General features: G+C 43.7%; 1 protein-coding gene across 1 annotated transcript in view; it reads right to left on the reverse strand.

Annotated features, from left to right (window-relative positions):
* The window catches only part of MED27 (mediator complex subunit 27), a 192,560-nt gene that overhangs the window by 8,490 nt on the left and 166,011 nt on the right, over nucleotides 1-18,059 (reverse strand). Inside the window, exon 6 of the mRNA XM_060757149.2 lies at nucleotides 17,993-18,034. Within this exon, the coding sequence (XP_060613132.1) occupies nucleotides 17,993-18,034 (42 nt within the window). The remainder of the gene's footprint in view (nucleotides 1-17,992; nucleotides 18,035-18,059) is intronic.

Consider the following 18,059-nt stretch of genomic DNA (forward strand, 5'->3'; position numbering starts at 1 on the left):
ATCCTTGACATCAGAAACTCATATTCCCTCAAGGTCTCTCCTCTGGACCTTCTCAGCAAAGAAATGACCCTACAAAGTTTCACTGAAGTTGGTCAATATTATTGATGCAGATTGAGAGGGACCCGGCAAGGTTCACTCTCACAGATTGACAGTGACCCTAACCAAGTTTTAATTGATGTTGGTCCACACTATCCACACTGATTGATAGTAACCCTATAAGGTTACGTCCATATTATCAGCAATGATTGACCTTGACTCTACATAAGTTTCATTCATGGAGGTCCATATTATTATCAATAATTAAAGGTTGACCCTATAAGATTTCATCCATGGAGCTCCATATTATCGACACAGATTGACAGTGACCCTATAATGTTTCATCCATGGAAACCCATATTATTGACACTGATCCTATAAGTTTTCTTTCATGGAAATGTCTTATCAATACATATTGACACTGACCCTCTAAGATTTTATTTATGTAGCTCCATATTATCAATACAGATTGACATTGACCCTACAAGGTTTCATTCACGGAGGTCCATATTATTAATGCTTATTAACAGTTGACCCTATAAGATTTCATTCAAGTAGCTTCATATTATTGACACCAATTGACATTGACCCTATGAGATTTCATTCACGAAACTCCATACTATCAATACAGATTGACATTGACCCTACAAGGATTCGTCCATGGATGTCAATATTATTAATACTGATTAAGAGTTGACTCTATAAGATTTTACCCATGTAGCTCCATATTATTGACACCAATTGACATTGACCCTATGAGATTTCATTCACAAAACTCCATATTATCAATACAGATTGACACTGACCCTACAAGGATTCGTCTATGGATGTCCATATCATTAATACTGATTAAGAGTTGACTCTATAAGATTCACCCACGTAGTTCCATATTATCAACCCTGATTGATGTTGACCCTGTAAGATTTAATCCATGGAGTTCCATATTATTGACACCTATTGACATTGACCCTACAAGGTTTCATCCATAGAGCTCCATATTATTGACACCTATTGACATTGACCCTATAAGGTTTCATCTGTGTAGCTCCATATTATTGACACCTGTTGACATTGACCCTATAAGGTTTCATCCGTGGAGCTCCATATTATTGACATTGACTGTATAAGGTTTCATTTATGTAGCTCCATATTATCAAAACAGGTTGACCCTAAAAGGTTGCATTCATGAAGGTCCACCTTATTAAGACTTATTAACCTAAAAAGTTTCATTCAAATAGCTTCATATTATTGACATCAATTGACATTGACCCTATGAGATTTCTTCATCCATGGAGCTCCATATCATCAACACAGATTGACACTGACCCTACAAGGTTTCATTTATGTAGCTCTATATTATCAATACAGGTTGACCCTACAAGGTTTCATTCATGGAGGTTCATATTATTAACAGTTGACTCTATAAGATTTCACTCAAGTATCTTCATATTATTGACACCGATTGACATTGACCCTATGAGATTTCATCCATGGATTTCCATATTATTGACACTGATTGACATTGACCCTATAAGGTTTTATCCATGGAGCTTCATATTATTGACATTGACTGTACAAGGTTTCATTTATGTAGCTCCATATTATCAAAACAGGTTGACCCACCAAGGTTTCATTCATGAAGGTCCATCTTATTAACACTGATTAACAGTTGACCCTATAAGATTTCATTCAAGTAGCTTCATATTATTGACATTGATTGACATTGACCCTATGAGATTTCTTCATCCAGGAATATCCATATTATTGACATAGACTGACATTGACCCTATAAGGCAGTGGTTCTCAACCTGGGGTCCCCAGGTGTTTTTGGCCTTCCAACTCCCAGAAATTCGAACAGCTGGTAAACTGGTTGGGATTTCTGGGAGTTGTAGGCCAAAAACATCTGGGGACCCCAGGTTGAGAACCACTGCTATAAGGTTTCATTTGTGAAGCTCCATATTGTTGACACTGATTGACATTGACCCTATAAGGTTTCATCAATAGAGTTCCATATTATTGACACCTATTGACATTGACCCTACAAGGTTTCATTTATGTAGCTCCATATTATCAGGTGGACCCTACAATATTTCATTCACAGAGGTCTAAATTATTAACAGTGATTAACAGTTGACCCTATAGGGTTTCATTCATGTATCTTCATGTTATTGACATTGATTGACATTGACCCTATGAGATTTCTTCATCCAGGAATTTCCATATTATTGACACCAATTGACATTGACCCTATAAGGTTTCATCTGTGTTGACCCTATAAGGTTTCATCAATGGAGTTCCATATTATTGACACCTATTGACATTAATCCTACAAGGTTTCATTTATGTAGCTCCATATTATCAATACAGGTTGATCCTACAAGGTTTCATTCATGGAGGTCTATATTATTGACAGTTGACCCTATAAGATTTCATTCAAGTAGCTTCATATTATTGACATTGGTTGACATTGACCCTATGAGATTTCTTCATCAATGAAGCGCCATATTATTGACACAGATTGACACTGACCCTATAAGGTTTCATCCATAGAACTCCATATTATTGACACTTATTGACATTGACTCTACAAAGTTTCATTTATGTAGCTACACATTATAAATACAGGTTGACCCTACAAGATTTCATTCACAGAGGTCTAAATTATTAACAATGATTAACAGTTGACTCTATAGGATTTCATTCATGTAGCTCCATTTTATTGACACCGATTGACACTGACTCAATGAGATTTCATCTATGTAGCTCCATATTATTGATACCAACAGGCCCTACAGATTTCATTCAAGTAGCTCATTTTATTGACACTGATAGGCCCTAATAAATTTCATCATATTATTAACACTGATTAACAGTTGACACTATAGCGCAGGGGTCCTCAAACTTTTTAAACCGGGGGCCAGTTCACTGTCCCTCAGACCGTTGGAGGACCGAACTAAAGTTTTTTTTTAAAAAAAAATCAATTAAAAAATTCCTCTGCAATTTGCACCTATCTTATTTTGCTGTGTGGAAGGGCCCTTCGAGGGGGTTCTTTCTAGCCCTCTTTAGGCAGTAATTCCAGGAGCAGAGAATGGGAAATCTTCCTATTTCTAGTCTGAACAAAATCTGGCTACCAGTATTAAAAAAACTCTAAAATTATAACTGTAAATAAAGAACAACACTCAAACACAGGGGAACTCCAGACAAGAAACAATCTGGGCCAGCTAATCACCTCTCAACAAAGGATTCTCCCTAAAAACTGTCAGGCTATGAAATGGTAATCAAGGTGGCCAATTGAAACATTCATACCTACCTCCAACAGACAAGAGTTCTTTCTCCCACCCTGGATCTTCCACAATTTTCCTAGTTAAAGGTTTTCCTCTGACATGAAGTCCAGTCGTGTCTGACTCTGGGGTGTGGTGCTCATCTGCATTTCTAAGCCGAAGAGCCTTCGTTGTCCGTAGACACCTCCAAGGTCATGTGGCCAGCATGACTGCATTGTGAAGCTCCATGTTGCATGGAGCGCCGGGGCAGCCTGCCTTGGCTGGCTCACGCTATCCGTCAGGCCCGATGGGCAGTGTGAGCCAACCAAGGGCAGCTGCTCCGTGTGGCCTACTCGCGCATAAATCACCATGCGAGGTGCTTTACGCGTGAGTAGGCCAGGCGGAGCAGCTGCCCTTGGCTGGCTCACGCTGCCCATCGGGCCTGACGGATAGCGTGAGCCTGCCAAGGGAGGAGCAGCACCACGCGGCCTACTCATGCGTAAAGCACCTCGTGAGGTGCTTTATGTGCGAGTAGGCTGCGCGGAGCAGCTGCCCTTGGCTGGCTCACGCTGCCCATTGGGCCTGACGGATAGCGTGAGTCTGCCAAGGGAAGGGCACTGTGTGTGTGTGTGGGGGGGGGGGGGGGCGCTCCTCCTCCGCGGGTCGGATAAGTGCCCTTGGCGGGCTGGAAGTGGCCCGCGGGCCGTAGTTTGAGGACCCCTGCTATAGCGTTTCATTCATGCATCTCCATATTATTTACACTGATTGACATTGACCCTATGAGATTTCATCCATGGATCTCCATATTATTGACACAGACTGACACTGACCCTATGAGATTTCATCTATGTAGCTCCATATTATTGACACCGAAAGGTCCTATAAGATTTCATCCATGTCGTCCAAATAATTTGACACCAACTGACATTGACCCTACAAGATTTCAGCTATGTAGGTCTATATCATCAATGAGGATTGACAGTGACAATGTTTGGGATGGGAACCCCAATTGCGGGGATGAATTCCCTATCTTAAGGCATTGATCTGGGGCTGTTGCCCTCTTTTGTGGGTCTCTGGTTTGCAAAGGAAGGGATGCCCCTCAAGGATGGAAGTCCTCAGCTCAGCTGCTGGCAAAATATTGACACAGCTGTCCCCCGCTGACGCACGGCAAACTCCTTGAATTAAGAGCACCAAAGAGCTTTCGAGAGGGTCGTTAACATAATTAGTGGCCTCGAGGGCTGCGATTCCGGGCTCCGAGGGCCATGGAGAGCCCAGGCTCGATTTATGGAGCCTCTCAAGTGGGGAACTCTTCAGCAACGCTCCGAGCAGAAGTCCGCATTTCCGCCGGCTCCCTCTCGTTCCTCCCCAAATCTTTACATTCCAAATTAGTCCCACTCGCTTCCATCTAATTTTGCTGATGACGCAGGCAACTTGTTTGCTACTGTGACGGAGGGAAAGGAGTCATTTCCCCTCTGGCCACTCATTTCCATTAAAGGTTGCTATTAATTTCAATATTATGGTAGTAAATTGGAGTAGGTTGTGTCACTGTATTTTATTATTATTATTATTATTATTATTATTGTTATTTGAAACACAACAAGATGAGTCCACAGCAGACAAGATCACTCTGCTGGCTGTTGTATTGGATCACATGTTGGACACTTCCCAAATTATTATTATTATTATTATTATTATTATTATTATTATTATTATTTACTAGCTGTTCCCTGCCACGCGTTGCTGTGGCCTATAGTAAATCTTTTCAAAGTAGAGGTAGATATCTGGAGTATTATGAAAGAGAGGTACCTACCTATTCCTTCCCCCTTTTTCTCCCCCTTTCTTTCCTTTCTTCCTTCTCTACCTCTTTCTTTCTTTCTTTCTTTCTTTCTGTCTTTCTTTCTTTCTTTCTTTCTTTCTTCCTTTCGTTCCTTAGTTTCATCCTTCTCTCTTTCCTTCATTCCCTCCCCCTTTCTTCCTTTGCCTCCTTTCTTCCCTCCATGTTTCCTTCCTTCTTTCATTTTTTATTTTCTTTTCTCCTTCTTTCTTTACCTCTTTCCTGCCTTTCCTTCCTTTTATTTTTCTTTCCTTTGCCGTGGCCAACCTTCCCTCTTTCTCTCCTTCTTTCCCTCCTTCTTTCCCTCCTTCCTTCCTTCCTTCCTTCCTTCCTTCCTTCCTTCCTTCCTTCCCATCTTTTCTTCTCCTCTTCCTTCTCTATCTCTTTCCTTCCTTCCCCCTTTTTCTTTCTCTTCTGCTCTCTTTTCTTCCTTCTCTCTTTCCTTCTTTCCTTCCCTCCCTCTTTCTCTACATCTTCCCCCTTCCTTCACTCCCTCTTTCCTTCCTTCATTCCCTTTTTTCTTTCCTTCTCTCCTTCCTTCCTCCCCCCTTTTACTTTCCCTCCCTCTTTCTCTCATGTCTTCCTTCTCTACCTCTTTCCTTCCTTCCCCCTTTTTCTTTCTCTTCTGCTGTCTATCTTATCTTTCCTTCCATCTTTCCTTTTCTTTCCTTTTCTTCTTCCTTCTTTCTCTTACTTTCCTTCCTTCCGCCAGGGAACTTGCGGCTGGGTGCCATTGCGCATGCTCAGTTGTTTTGTCATTTTGTGAGTGTGTTGTTGTGTTGTTTTTCATTTTGATTCGGTTTGTTTGCACCTTGTGGGTTGAGGTATGTGCATGGGAATTTTGGTTAATTTCCGTTGGTTTTTTTTTGAGTTTTGCTGTTCCGTTTAACACCCCTTACAAATTTATATATATAGATACCCCGCAAAATCTCCCAAAGGACTCGATGCGGCTTACAAAGGCCAAGGCCGCCAACAACAACAACATACAAATATCACAGTAAAACTCATAAGCAAATAATAAAACATCAAGCAAAAACAATAAAACACTAAAAACAATGACATCATGATGCAAAGTGCATTTGGGACATGATGCCGGGAGTTTCCTAATCTGGAAAGGCACACTGGAACAGCCAGGTCTTCAGGCTCTTTCTAAAGACTGCCAACGTTGGGGCTTGTCTAATGTCCTTAGGGAGAGAGTTCCAGAATCGGGGGGCCACCACAGAGAAGGCCCTGTCCCTCGTCCCCACCAAACGCACTTGCGACGCAGGTGGGATCGTGAGCAGGGCCTCTCCAGATGACCGAAGGGAACGCGTGGGTTCGTATATGGAGATGCGGTCACGCAGCATCTCCATATACGCCCTCCTGACAGATGGCCACCCAGCCTCAAAGGCATTAGCACAGTGTTTCTGAACCTAGGGGTCGGGACCCCTGGAGGGATCGCGAGGGAGTGTCAGAGGGGTCGCCAAAGACCATCAGAAAACAGTATTTTCTGTGTGGGAAGTTTGGCCCAATTCGATCATTGGTAGGGTTCAGAATGCTCTGTGATTGTAGGTGAACTATAAATCCCAGCAACTACAACTCCCAAATGTCAAGGTCTGTTTTCCCCAAACTCCACCATTGTTCTCATTTGGGCATACTGAGAATGTGTGCCAAGTTTGGTCCAGATCTATCATTGTTTGAGTCCACAGTGCTCTCTGGATGTAGGTGAACTACAACTCCAAGGCCAATGCCCACTAAACCCTTCCAGTATTTTCTGTTGGTTATGGGAATTCTGTGTGCCAAGTTTGGTTCAATTCCATCATTGGAGTTCAGAATGCTCTGTGATTGTAGGTGAACTATAAATCCCAGCAACTACAATTCCCAAATGTCAAGGTCTGTTTTCCCCAAACTCCACCACTGTTCTCATTTGGGCATACTGAGAATGTGTGCCAAGTTTGGTCCAGATCTATCATTGTTTGAGTCCACAGTGCTCTCTGGATGTAGATGAACTACAACTCCAAAACTTAAGGCCAATGCCCACTAAACCCTTCCAGTATTTTCTGTTGGTTATGGGAGTTTTGTGTGCCAAGTTTGGTCCAGATCTATCATTGTTTGAGTCCACAGTGCTCTCTGGATGTAGGTGAACTACAACTCCAAAACTCAAGGCCAATGCCCACTAAACCCTTCCAGTATTTTCTGTTGGTTATGGGAGTTTTGTGTGCCAAGTTTGGTCCAGATCTATCATTGTTTGAGTCCACAGTGCTCTCTGGATGTAGGTGAACTACAACTCCAAAACTCAAGGCCAATGCCCACTAAACCCTTCCAGTATTTTCTGTTGGTTATGGGAGTTTTGTGTGCCAAGTTTGGTTCAATTCCATCATTAGAGTTCAGAATGCTCTGTGATTGTAGGTGAACTATACATCCCAGCAACTACAAATCCCACGGGACAAAATCAACCCCCCTCCCAACCCCACCAGTATTCAAATTTGGACGTATTGGGTATTTGTGCCAAATTTGGTCCAGTGAATGAACGTACATCCTGCATATCAGATATTTACATTACGATTCACAACAGCAGCAAAATGACAGTTATGAAGTAGAAACAAAAATAATTTTATGGTCGGGGGGTCACCATAACACGAGGAAGTGTATTAAGGGGTCGTGACATTACTTACTTACTTACTTACTTACTTACTTAGGCGATCCCTCGTTGGACGAGTAAGATGGTCTTCCATTATGGATTTCCTTGTGGGTCCGTATGTGGCTGTTGAGCCCTATTCTTGCTCTGCATCTTCTCCCACAGTGAAGGCATTGGTTTCCAGGTGGAAGGCGGTCCCGGTTGGGGTTGGCTTGACGCGCCTTCCTCCTGGCACGTTTCTCTTTCACCCTCCACTCGTGCCTCCTCAAATTCTCCAGCACTGCTGGTCACAGCTGTCCTCCAGCTGGAGCGCTCAAGGGCCAGGGCTTCCCAGTTCCCAGTGTCTATGCCAGAGTTCTTAAGCTTGGCTTTGAGGCCATCTTTAAATCTCTTTTCCTGTCCACCAACGTTCCGTTTTCCGTTCTTAAGTTCGGAGTAGAGCAACTGCTTTGGGAGACGGTGGTCAGGCATCTGGACAACGTGGCCGGCCCAGCGGAGTTGATGTTGGAGGATCATCGCTTCAATGATGGTGGTCTTTGCTTCTTCCAGCACACTGACGTTTGTCCGCTTTGTCTTCCCAGGAGATTTGCAGGATTTTCCGGAGGCAGCGCTGATGGAAACATTCCAGGAGTTGCATGTGACGTCTGTAGACAGTCCACGTCTCACAGGCATAGAGCAGGGTTGGGAGGACAATAGCTTTATAGACAAGCACCTTGGTCTCCCTATTGTCCTCCCAACCCTGCTCTATGCCTGTGAGACGTGGACTGTCTACAGACGTCACATGCAACTCCTGGAATGTTTCCATCAGCGCTGCCTCCGGAAAACACTCTACTCAAACACTCTCTGCTTCATTCTGGAAAATGCTGCACTTGCAGAGCTCAGGCGGTGTTGTATTTCAATGTCAATGTTGACTTTGGTGGAGAGGTGGCTGCCAAGGGAGCGGAAATGATCAACATTTTCTAATGTTACACCATTAAGCTGTATCACTGGCATTGGTTTTCTCAATGTTCAGTGACAGGCCGAGCTTCTCGTATGCTTCTGCGAAGGTGTTTAGAGTGGCTTGTAGATCTTCTTCTGAATGCGCACAGACAACATTGTCATCAGCATACTGGAGTTCTATAACAGATGTTGTTGTAACCTTGGTTTTGGCTTTCAGTCTGCTGAGGTTGAATAGCTTGCCATCTGTCCGATAGATGATTTCCACTCCGGTGGGAAGCTTCCCATCAACAAGGTGAAGTATCATAGCGATGAAGATGGAGAATAGAGTTGGGGCAATAACACATCCCTGTTTGACACCGGATTCCACTTTAAATGGGTCACTTTGGGAGCCACTGGAAGGTTGAGAACCACTGCATTAGCAGATTCATGGAGGATCTAAGACTCCTGGAGTTGGAAGGGGCATCCAAAGGCCATCCAGTCTAACCCTCTGGAACGTCTCAAATGTCAATGGAAGAACTGTTTGCAGCAGATGCCTTCCTTGCATCGTGTGAAACAGCCTGGCTAATGACTCTCCTTGCTTTGCAGGAGGACGATGGCCTCCTGGCTCTCTTCCTTTAGAAGGAAAGTGTGCATGAAAGGAGACGGGAACGTTCGTAGTAGGGTGGCCCTCCCCGTCGTAATGTTTTGTTGCAGTGATTGTCCCCGTCTTCTCTGCGCGGCTTTTGATCTGCGCTTTGCCTTTCTCTGCGGTCGCAATTGCCGGCTTTTTTGCTCAGAAAACGCACAATGCGCGCTCCAACCGAGCCTTTCCCCCACTTTGATCTCCCGGAGGAATCTCATTAGTCGAAGCCACCGACGGCCCTGTTGTTCGTGGCCGTCCCAACCGACTGCGATGCTAATCATGTTGTGTTTACGTCTCTATCTCTCCTTTTGGTGGAAGAACTTTAGAAGACACCAAAGGCCAATCCGTCCGTTGGAAGGTCACGGCAAGAAAAGGCCGCTCACGGTTCCTTTTTCCATTCCTTCCCTGCAAGAGAATTTGCAAGAAGGGGCTTCCTTGTTGGCAAGACAGGGTTCCCTCAGTATTTTGTGGTTCACTTTTAGCGGACTCGCTGTTTCACGTTTTTTTTAAAATTATTATTATCATTATTATTATTATTAACTTTATTTGTACCCCGCTAGCATCGATGCTTGTCTGATGTCTTTGGGGGGGTGTTCCAAAGTCGGGGGGCCACCACAGAAAAGGCCCTGTCCCGCGTCCCCACCAAACACGCCTGCGACGCAAGTGGAATCGCGAGCAGGGTCTCTCCGGATGAGCGAAGAGAATGCGTGGGTTCATAGACGGAGATGCGGTCACGCAGGTATAGAATAGAATAGAATAGAATAGAATAGAATAGAATAGAATAGAATAGAATAGAATCAAAGAGTTGGAAGAGACCTCATGGACCATCCAGTCCAACCCCCTTCTGCCAAGAAGCAGGACTGTTGCATTCAAATCATCCCTGACAGATGGCCATCCAGCCTCTGTTTAAAAGCTTCCAAAGAAGGAGCCTCCACCACACTCCGGGGCAGAGAGTTCCACTGCTGAACGGCTCTCACAGTCAGGAAGTTCTTCCTCATGTTCAGATGGAATCTCCTCTCTTGTAGTTTGAAGCCATTGTTCCGCGTCCTAGTCTCCAGGGAAGCAGAAAACAAGCTTGCTCCCTCCTCCCTGTGGCTTCATAGAATCATAGAATCAAAGAGTTGGAAGAGACCTCATGGGCCATCCAGTCCAACCCCCTGCCAAGAAGCAGGAATATTGCATTCAAATCACCCCTGACAGATGGCCATCCAGCCTCTGCTTAAAAGCTTCCAAAGAAGGAGCCTCCACCACACTCCGGGGCAGAGAGTTCCACTGCTGAACGGCTCTCACAGTCAGGAAGTTCTTCCTCATGTTCAGATGGAATCTCCTCTCTTGTAGTTTGAAGCCATTGTTCCGCATCCTAGTCTCCAAGGAAGCAGAAAACAAGCTTGCTCCCTCCTCCCTGTGGCTTCCTCTCACATATTTATACATGGCTATCATATCCCCTCTCAGCCTTCTCTTCTTCAGGCTAAACATGCCCAGCTCCTTAAGCCACTCCTCATAGGGCTTGTTCTCCAGACCCTTTATCATTTGAGTTGCTCTCCTCTGGACACATTCCAGCTTGTCAATATCTCTCTTGAATTGTGGTGCCCAGAATTGGACACAATATTCCAGGTGTGGTCTAACCAAAGCAGAATAGAGGGGTAGCATTACTTCCCTAGATCTAGACACTATGCTCCTATTGATGCAGGCCAAAATCCCATTGGCTTTTTTTGCCACCACACCACATTGTTGGCTCATGTTTAACTTATTGTCCACAAGGACTCCAAGATCTTTTTCACACGTACTGCTCTCGAGCCAGGCATTGTCCCCCATTCTGTATCTTTGCATTTCGTTTTTCCTGCCTAAGTGGAGTATCTTGCATTTGTCACTTCATTTTGTTGAACTTCATTTTGTTAGCTTTGGCCATTCATCTCTCTAATCTGTCAAGATCGTTTTGAATCCTGCTGCTGTCCTCTGGACTATTGGCTATCCCTCCCAATTTGGTGTTGTCTGCAAACTTGATGATCCTGCCTTCTAGCCCTTCATCTATGTAGGCAGATCCCAAACCATTTAGGGCTTTGTAGGTAAGCACCTGCACCTTAAATTGGGCTCGGAAAATAAACAGTAGGAAGGGGTTGGAATGGATGTCTCCTAAAGGACATCCTTCATGGCAGGAAGGGGTTGGAATGGATGTCCTTTAGGAGTCCCTTCCAACTCTGGATTTCTATGGTTCTACAGCCCTTTTTCTCCATGAACCAGGCAAATTGATGAGGCTGGGTGGTCATCTGTCAGCAGGGCTTTGATTGTGCTTTTCCTGTCTGGCAGAAGGGGGCTGGACTGGATGTCCTTTGGGAGTTCCTTTGAACTGTAGGATCCTAGGATCGTACAGCCCTATTTCTCCACGAACCAGGGAAATCTATGAGGAAGGGGGGACCATCTCTCAGGAGGGCTTTGTGTCTGCCCTTATGGCAGAAATCTGGGCTGGATGGCCTTTGGGGGTCCCATCGAACTTATTATTATTATTATTATTATTATTATAGCAGAGTCAGGGTGGCCATCTGTCAGGGAGAGCTTTGATTGTGCTTTTCCTGTCTGGCAGAAGGGGGCTGGACTGGATGTCCTTTGGGGGTCCCATCAAACTCTATTATTATTATTATTATTATTATTATTATTATTATTATTATAGCAGAGTCAGGGTGGCCATTTGTCAGGGAGGGCTTTGATTGTGCTTTTCCTGTCTGGCAGAAGGGGGCTGGACTGGATGTCCTTTGGGGGTCTCATCAAACTCTATTATTATTATTATTATTATTATTATTATTATTATTATTATAGCAGAGTCAGGGTGGCCATTTGTCAGGGAGGGCTTTGATTGTGCTTTTCCTGTTTGGCAGAAGGGGGCTGGACTGGATGTCCTTTGGGGTCCCATTGAACATTATTATTATTATTATTATTGCAGAGTCAGGGTGGCCATTTGTCAGGGAGGGCTTTGATTGTGCTTTTCCTATCTGGCAGAAGGGGGCTGGACTGGATGTCCTTTGGGGGTCCCTTCAAACTCTATTATTATTATTATAATTATTATTATCTATATATGTAAAATGGGAAAGGGCGTTCAACGGGACAGCAAAACGCGAAAACAAGAAAGAAAGAAAAGAAAGAAGAAAGGGAGAGAGGGAGGATGGGAAAGAAGGGAGAAAGGAAGGAAGGAAGGAAGAAGAAAGGAGGGAAGGGAAGGTGTATGAAGGAAGTAAGGAAGGAGAAGTTGAGAAGGTATATGAAAGAAGAAAGGAAGGAAAGAAAGAAGAAAGGGAGAGAAGGAGGATGGGAAAGAAGGGAGAAAGGAAGGAAGGAAAGAAAGGAAGGAAGGGAGGGAAGGTGTATGAAGGAAGGAAGGAGAAGTTGAGAAGGTATATGAAAGAAGAAAGGAAGGAAAGAAAGAAGAAAGGGAGAGAAGGAGGATGGGAAAGAAGGGAGAAAGGAAGGAACGAAGGAAGGAAGAAGAAAGGAGGGAAGGGAAGGTGTATGAAGGGAGTAAGAAAGGAGAAGTTGAGAAGGTATATGAAAGAAGAAAGGAAGGAAAGAAAGAAGAAAGGGAGAGAAGGAGGATGGGAAAGAACGGAGAAAGGAAGGAAGGAAAGAAAGGGAGGGAGGGAAGGTGTATGAAGGAAGGAAGGAGAAGTTGAGAAGGTATATGAAAGAAGAAAGGAAGGAAAGAAAGAAGAAAGGGAGAGAAGGAGGATGGGAAAGAACAGAGAAAGGAAGGAAGGAAAGAAAGGAAGGGAGGGAAGGTTTAGGAAGGAAGGAAGGAGAAGTTGAGAAGGTATATGAAAGAAGAAAGGAAGGAAAGAAAGAAGAAAGGGAGAGAAGGAGGATGGGAAAGAACGGAGAAAGGAAGGAAGGAAGAAGAAAGGAGGGAAGGGAAGGTTTATGAAGGAAGGAAGGAGAAGTTGAGAAGGTATATGAAAGAAGAAAGGAAGGAAAGAAAGAAGAAAGGGAGAGAAGGAGGATGGGAAAGAAGGGAGAAAGGAAGGAACGAAGGAAGGAAGAAGAAAGGAGGGAAGGGAAGGTGTATGAAGTAAGTAAGTAAGGAGAAGTTGAGAAGGTATATGAAAGAAGAAAGAAAGGAAAGAAAGAAGAAAGGGAGAGAAGGAGGATGGGAAAGAACGGAGAAAGGAAGGAAGGAAAGAAAGGGAGGGAGGGAAGGTGTATGAAGGAAGGAAGGAGAAGTTGAGAAGGTATATGAAAGAAGAAAGGAAGGAAAGAAAGAAGAAAGGGAGAGAAGGAGGATGGGAAAGAACGGAGAAAGGAAGGAAGGAAGGAAGGAAGGGGAATTTGGGAAGGGGAAGAGAGGAAAAAGCGAAGGAAGAAGAGAAAGGGAGGGAAGAAAAGAAAGAAAGAAAAGGAAGTCTGGAAGTCAAGAGCGAAGGAAGGAAGGAAAGAGATAGAGAGGGAAGAAAGGAGAGAAAGAGGAAGGAAAATAAAAAGGGAGGAGGAAGGAAAGGGAAGGGAGGAAAGACGGAGCAAAGGAAGAAGAGAAAGAAGGAGAGAAAAAGGGAGGGAAGAAAAGAAATAAAGAGAAGGAAGGATGGGAGCAAAAAGCTAAGAAAGGAAGTAAACAGGTAGAGAAGGAAGAAAAGGAAATGAAGGAAGGAGTGAAAGAAGGAGAGAAAGAGGGAGAGAAGGTTGGCCACAGCAATGCGTGGCGGGTAAAGCTAGTTATTATTATGAAAGCAGAGTCAGGGTGGCCATTTGTCAGGGAGGGCTTTGATTGTGTTTTTTTCCTGCCTGGCAGAAATGGAGCTGGGCTAGATGTCCTTTAGGGGTCCCTTCCAACTCTTAAGAATGGATGTTTCTATGTGGATCACAATGCAACTGCCTGGCTTCCTCTATTCTCAGGCAAACAATTCCTTTGTGAGAAGCCTTTCCTTTGGGCCTTCCCGGTCTAGGCACCTGCGGAGCTGGAAATGCCAGCGGAGTCTTCCCCTTTGTCTGCCTGCCCTTTCGGAAGGAGCGAGATAGATCTTTGCTGGCTCTCGTCTCTTCTTCCCTGCTGCTTCTTTCAGGCCGCTCTGTATACCTGGGCCTCCTTTCTGGGGCCTCGGGCCTCTCCTCCTTGAACCCCGAAACACCTGTCCAGGTATTCTTCACTTTTCGGGAGGAATAAAAACAACCACCACCAGGAGCCTGTTGCTGAGAAGGAAACCAAAGCCCTGAAGGGAGATGTTGACAAGAGGAGGGCGACTCAAATGATCAAGGGTCTGGAGAACAAGCCCTATGAGGAGCGGCTCTATTCTGCCTTGGTTAGACCACACCTGGAATATTGTGTCCAGATCTGGGCACCACAGTTGAAGAGAGATATTGACAAGCTGGAAAAGTGTCCAGAGGAGGGCGACTAAAATGATCAAGGGTCTGGAGAACAAGCCCTATGAGGAGCGGCTCTATTCTGCCTTGGTTAGACCACACCTGGAATATTGTGTCCACATCTGGGCACCACAGTTGAAGAGAGATATTGACAAGCTGGAAAAGTATCCAGAGGAGGGTGGCTACAATGATCAAGCGTCTGGAGAACAAGCCCTATGAGGAGCAGCTCTATTCTGCCTTGGTTACATCACATCCAGAATATTGTGTCCAGTTCTGGGCACCACAGTTGAAGAGAAATATTGACAAGCTGGAAAAGTGTCCAGAGGAGGGCGTCTAAAATGATCAAGGGTCTGGAGAACAAGCCCTATGAGGAGCGGCTCTATTCTGCCTTGGTTAGACCACACCTGGAATATTGTGTCCCGATCTGGGCACCACAACTGAAGAGAGATATTGACAAGCTGGAAAAGTGTCCAGAGGAGGGCAACTAAAATGATCAAGGGTTTGGAGAACAAGCCCTATGAGGAGCGGCTCTATTCTGCCTTGGTTAGACCACACCTGGAATATTGTGTCCAGATCTGGGCACCACAGTTGAAGAGAGATATTGACAAGCTGGAAAAGTGTCCAGAGGAGGGCGACTAAAATAATCAAGGATCTGGAGAACAAGCCCTATGAGGAGCGGCTCTTGGTTAGATCACATCCGGAATATTGTGTCCAGATCTGGGCACCACAATTGAAGAGAGATATTGACAAGCTGGAAAAGTATCCAGAGGAGGGTGGCTACAATGATCAAGCGTCTGGAGAACAAGCCCTATGAGGAGCGGCTCTATTCTGCCTTGGTTAGACCACACCTGGAATATTGTGTCCAGATCTGGGCACCACAGTTGAAGAGAGATATTGACAAGCTGGAATGTGTCCAGAGGAAGATGATCAAAATGATCAAGGGTCTGGAGAACAAGCCCTATGAGGAGCGGCTCTATTCTGCCTTGGTTGGACCACACCTGGAATATTGTGTCCAGATCTGGGCACCACAGCTGAAGAGAGATATTAACAAGCTGGAAAAGTGTCCAGAGGAGGGTGGCTAAAATGATCAAGGGCCTGGAGAACAAGTCCTATGAGGAGCAGCTGAAAGAGCTGGACATGTTTAGCCTGCAAAAGAGAAGGCTGAGAAGAGACATGATAAAACCATGTATAAATATGTGAGAGGAAGTCATAGGGAGCAGGGAGCAAGCTTGTTTTCTGCTGCCCTGGAGACTAGGACGCAGCGGAGCAATGGCTGCAAACTACAAGAAAGGAGATTCCACCTGAACATTAGGAAGAACTTCCTGACTGTGAGAGAGAGCTGTTCAGCAGTGGAACTCTCTGCCCCAGTGTGTGGTGGAGGCTTCTTCTTTGGAGGCTTTGAAACAGAGGCTGGATGGCCATCTGTCAGGGGGGATTTGAATGCAATTTTCCTGCTTCATGGCAGAATGGAGTTGGACTGGATGGCCCACTAGGATTCCTCCAACTCTAGGATTCTATAATACAGTAGTGCAAAATATATAAGAAGCATATAAAAGTAATATTACACTATATTATATAAGTTATATTACTCATTACTATAAATAGTATTACTTTTATATGCATAATATGTGTTGCACTACTAGTAATATTATAATATAATTATTTAATAAGAATAATATAATATAAATAAAATACTATATATATAAATATTATATTATATTCATAATTAATATTATATTCATAATTTTTATATATATATATATAAATTATGAATATAATATTAATATATATATATAATTTATATATATATATATTATATATAGAATATTACATAATATTACTAGTAGTGCAAAACATATTATGCATATATTATATTCGTTATATTACTCATTACTATTAATAGTATTACTTTTATATCCATAATATGTTTTGCACTACTAGTAATATTCTGATGTACTGTAATTATTGAATAATAATAATTATAGTAATCTATATAAATAAAAGTGGAAGGCAAAAGGAAGAGGGGCTGACCAAGGGCAAGATGGATGGATGGCATCCTTGAAGTGACTGGACTGACCTTGAAGGAGCTGGGGGTGGTGACGGCCGACAGGGAGCTTTGGCGTGGGCTGGTCCATGAGGTCACGAAGAGTCGGAGACGACTGAACGAATGAACAACAACAACATATAAATAAAAATGTAATGTTCGTTTGTGGGATTAACAGAACTCAAAAACCACTGGATGAATTGCCACCAAATTTGGACACAAGACACCTAACAACCCAATGTATGTCCTTCACTCAAAAAATTGATTTTGTCATTTGGGAGTTGTAGTTGCTGGGATTTATAGTTCACCTACAATCAAAGAGCATTCTGAACCCCACCAACGATGGAATTGAACCAAACTTGGCACACAGTTTTCCCATGACCAACAGAAAATACTAGAAGGGTTTGGTGGGCAGTGTCATTTGGTTTTGGAGTTGTAGTTCACCTACATCCAGAGATCACTATGGACTCAAACAATGATGGATCTGGACCAAACTCTACACAAATACTCAATATGCCCAAATATGAACACTGGTGGAATTTGGGGAAAATAGAATCTTGACATTTGGGAGTTGTAGTTGCTGGGATTTATAGTTCACCTATAATCACAGACCATTCTGAACCCCACCAATGATAGAATTGGGCCAAACCTTCCACACAGAACCCCCATGACCAATAGAGTGGGCCACAGCAATGTGTGGCAGGGGATGGCTAGTATTATAATATAAATAATATTCTATATATATAAATATTATATTATATTCATAATTAATATATAATATTCTATATATAGAATATTATATATTACTAGTAGTGCAAAAGGTATTATGTACATCAAAGTAATATTTTAATAGTAATGCGTAATATAACGTATATAATATATTAGTATTATTATTAATAATAATAATAATTAGTAATAAAACCGTGTGAAAACCTCCAAGAGGAGGGGATGAGGGCCTCCCTCATAAGCGCAGAGTTCTTAATGCAAGTGCTAATGTCCTCCAGAGGCGATAATTAGTAGGAAGCATTATTGATGAAGGATTACCGTTTGCCGGGCTCAGTCCTGGGCTGCTTTGCATTGGGTTCGTTTCTCTGCTGACGAACGGATTACATTTCCAGAAGAAAGGGAAGAGCAAGGGCGGGCTAATCCCTCCGTAATCCTTACCTGCCTCTGGAGGAAGGGGCAAAGGCTACCTGGGGGCCCCCAGCCCTCCTTTTGATCTGCAGGAAGTTGCCATCACAAGTTGCCAACCTGTTGCATTACAACACGCCTCCCTGGTTTGCAAACAACAGATACTTGCCTTCTGAAACACCTGGTAGTTGGACTTGGACCATATGTCAAGCTGCGGAGAGAAAAACAACACAGAT

This window comes from Anolis sagrei, chromosome 11 (genome assembly GCF_037176765.1).
Source record: "Anolis sagrei isolate rAnoSag1 chromosome 11, rAnoSag1.mat, whole genome shotgun sequence".
Lineage (NCBI taxonomy): Eukaryota > Metazoa > Chordata > Lepidosauria > Squamata > Dactyloidae > Anolis > Anolis sagrei.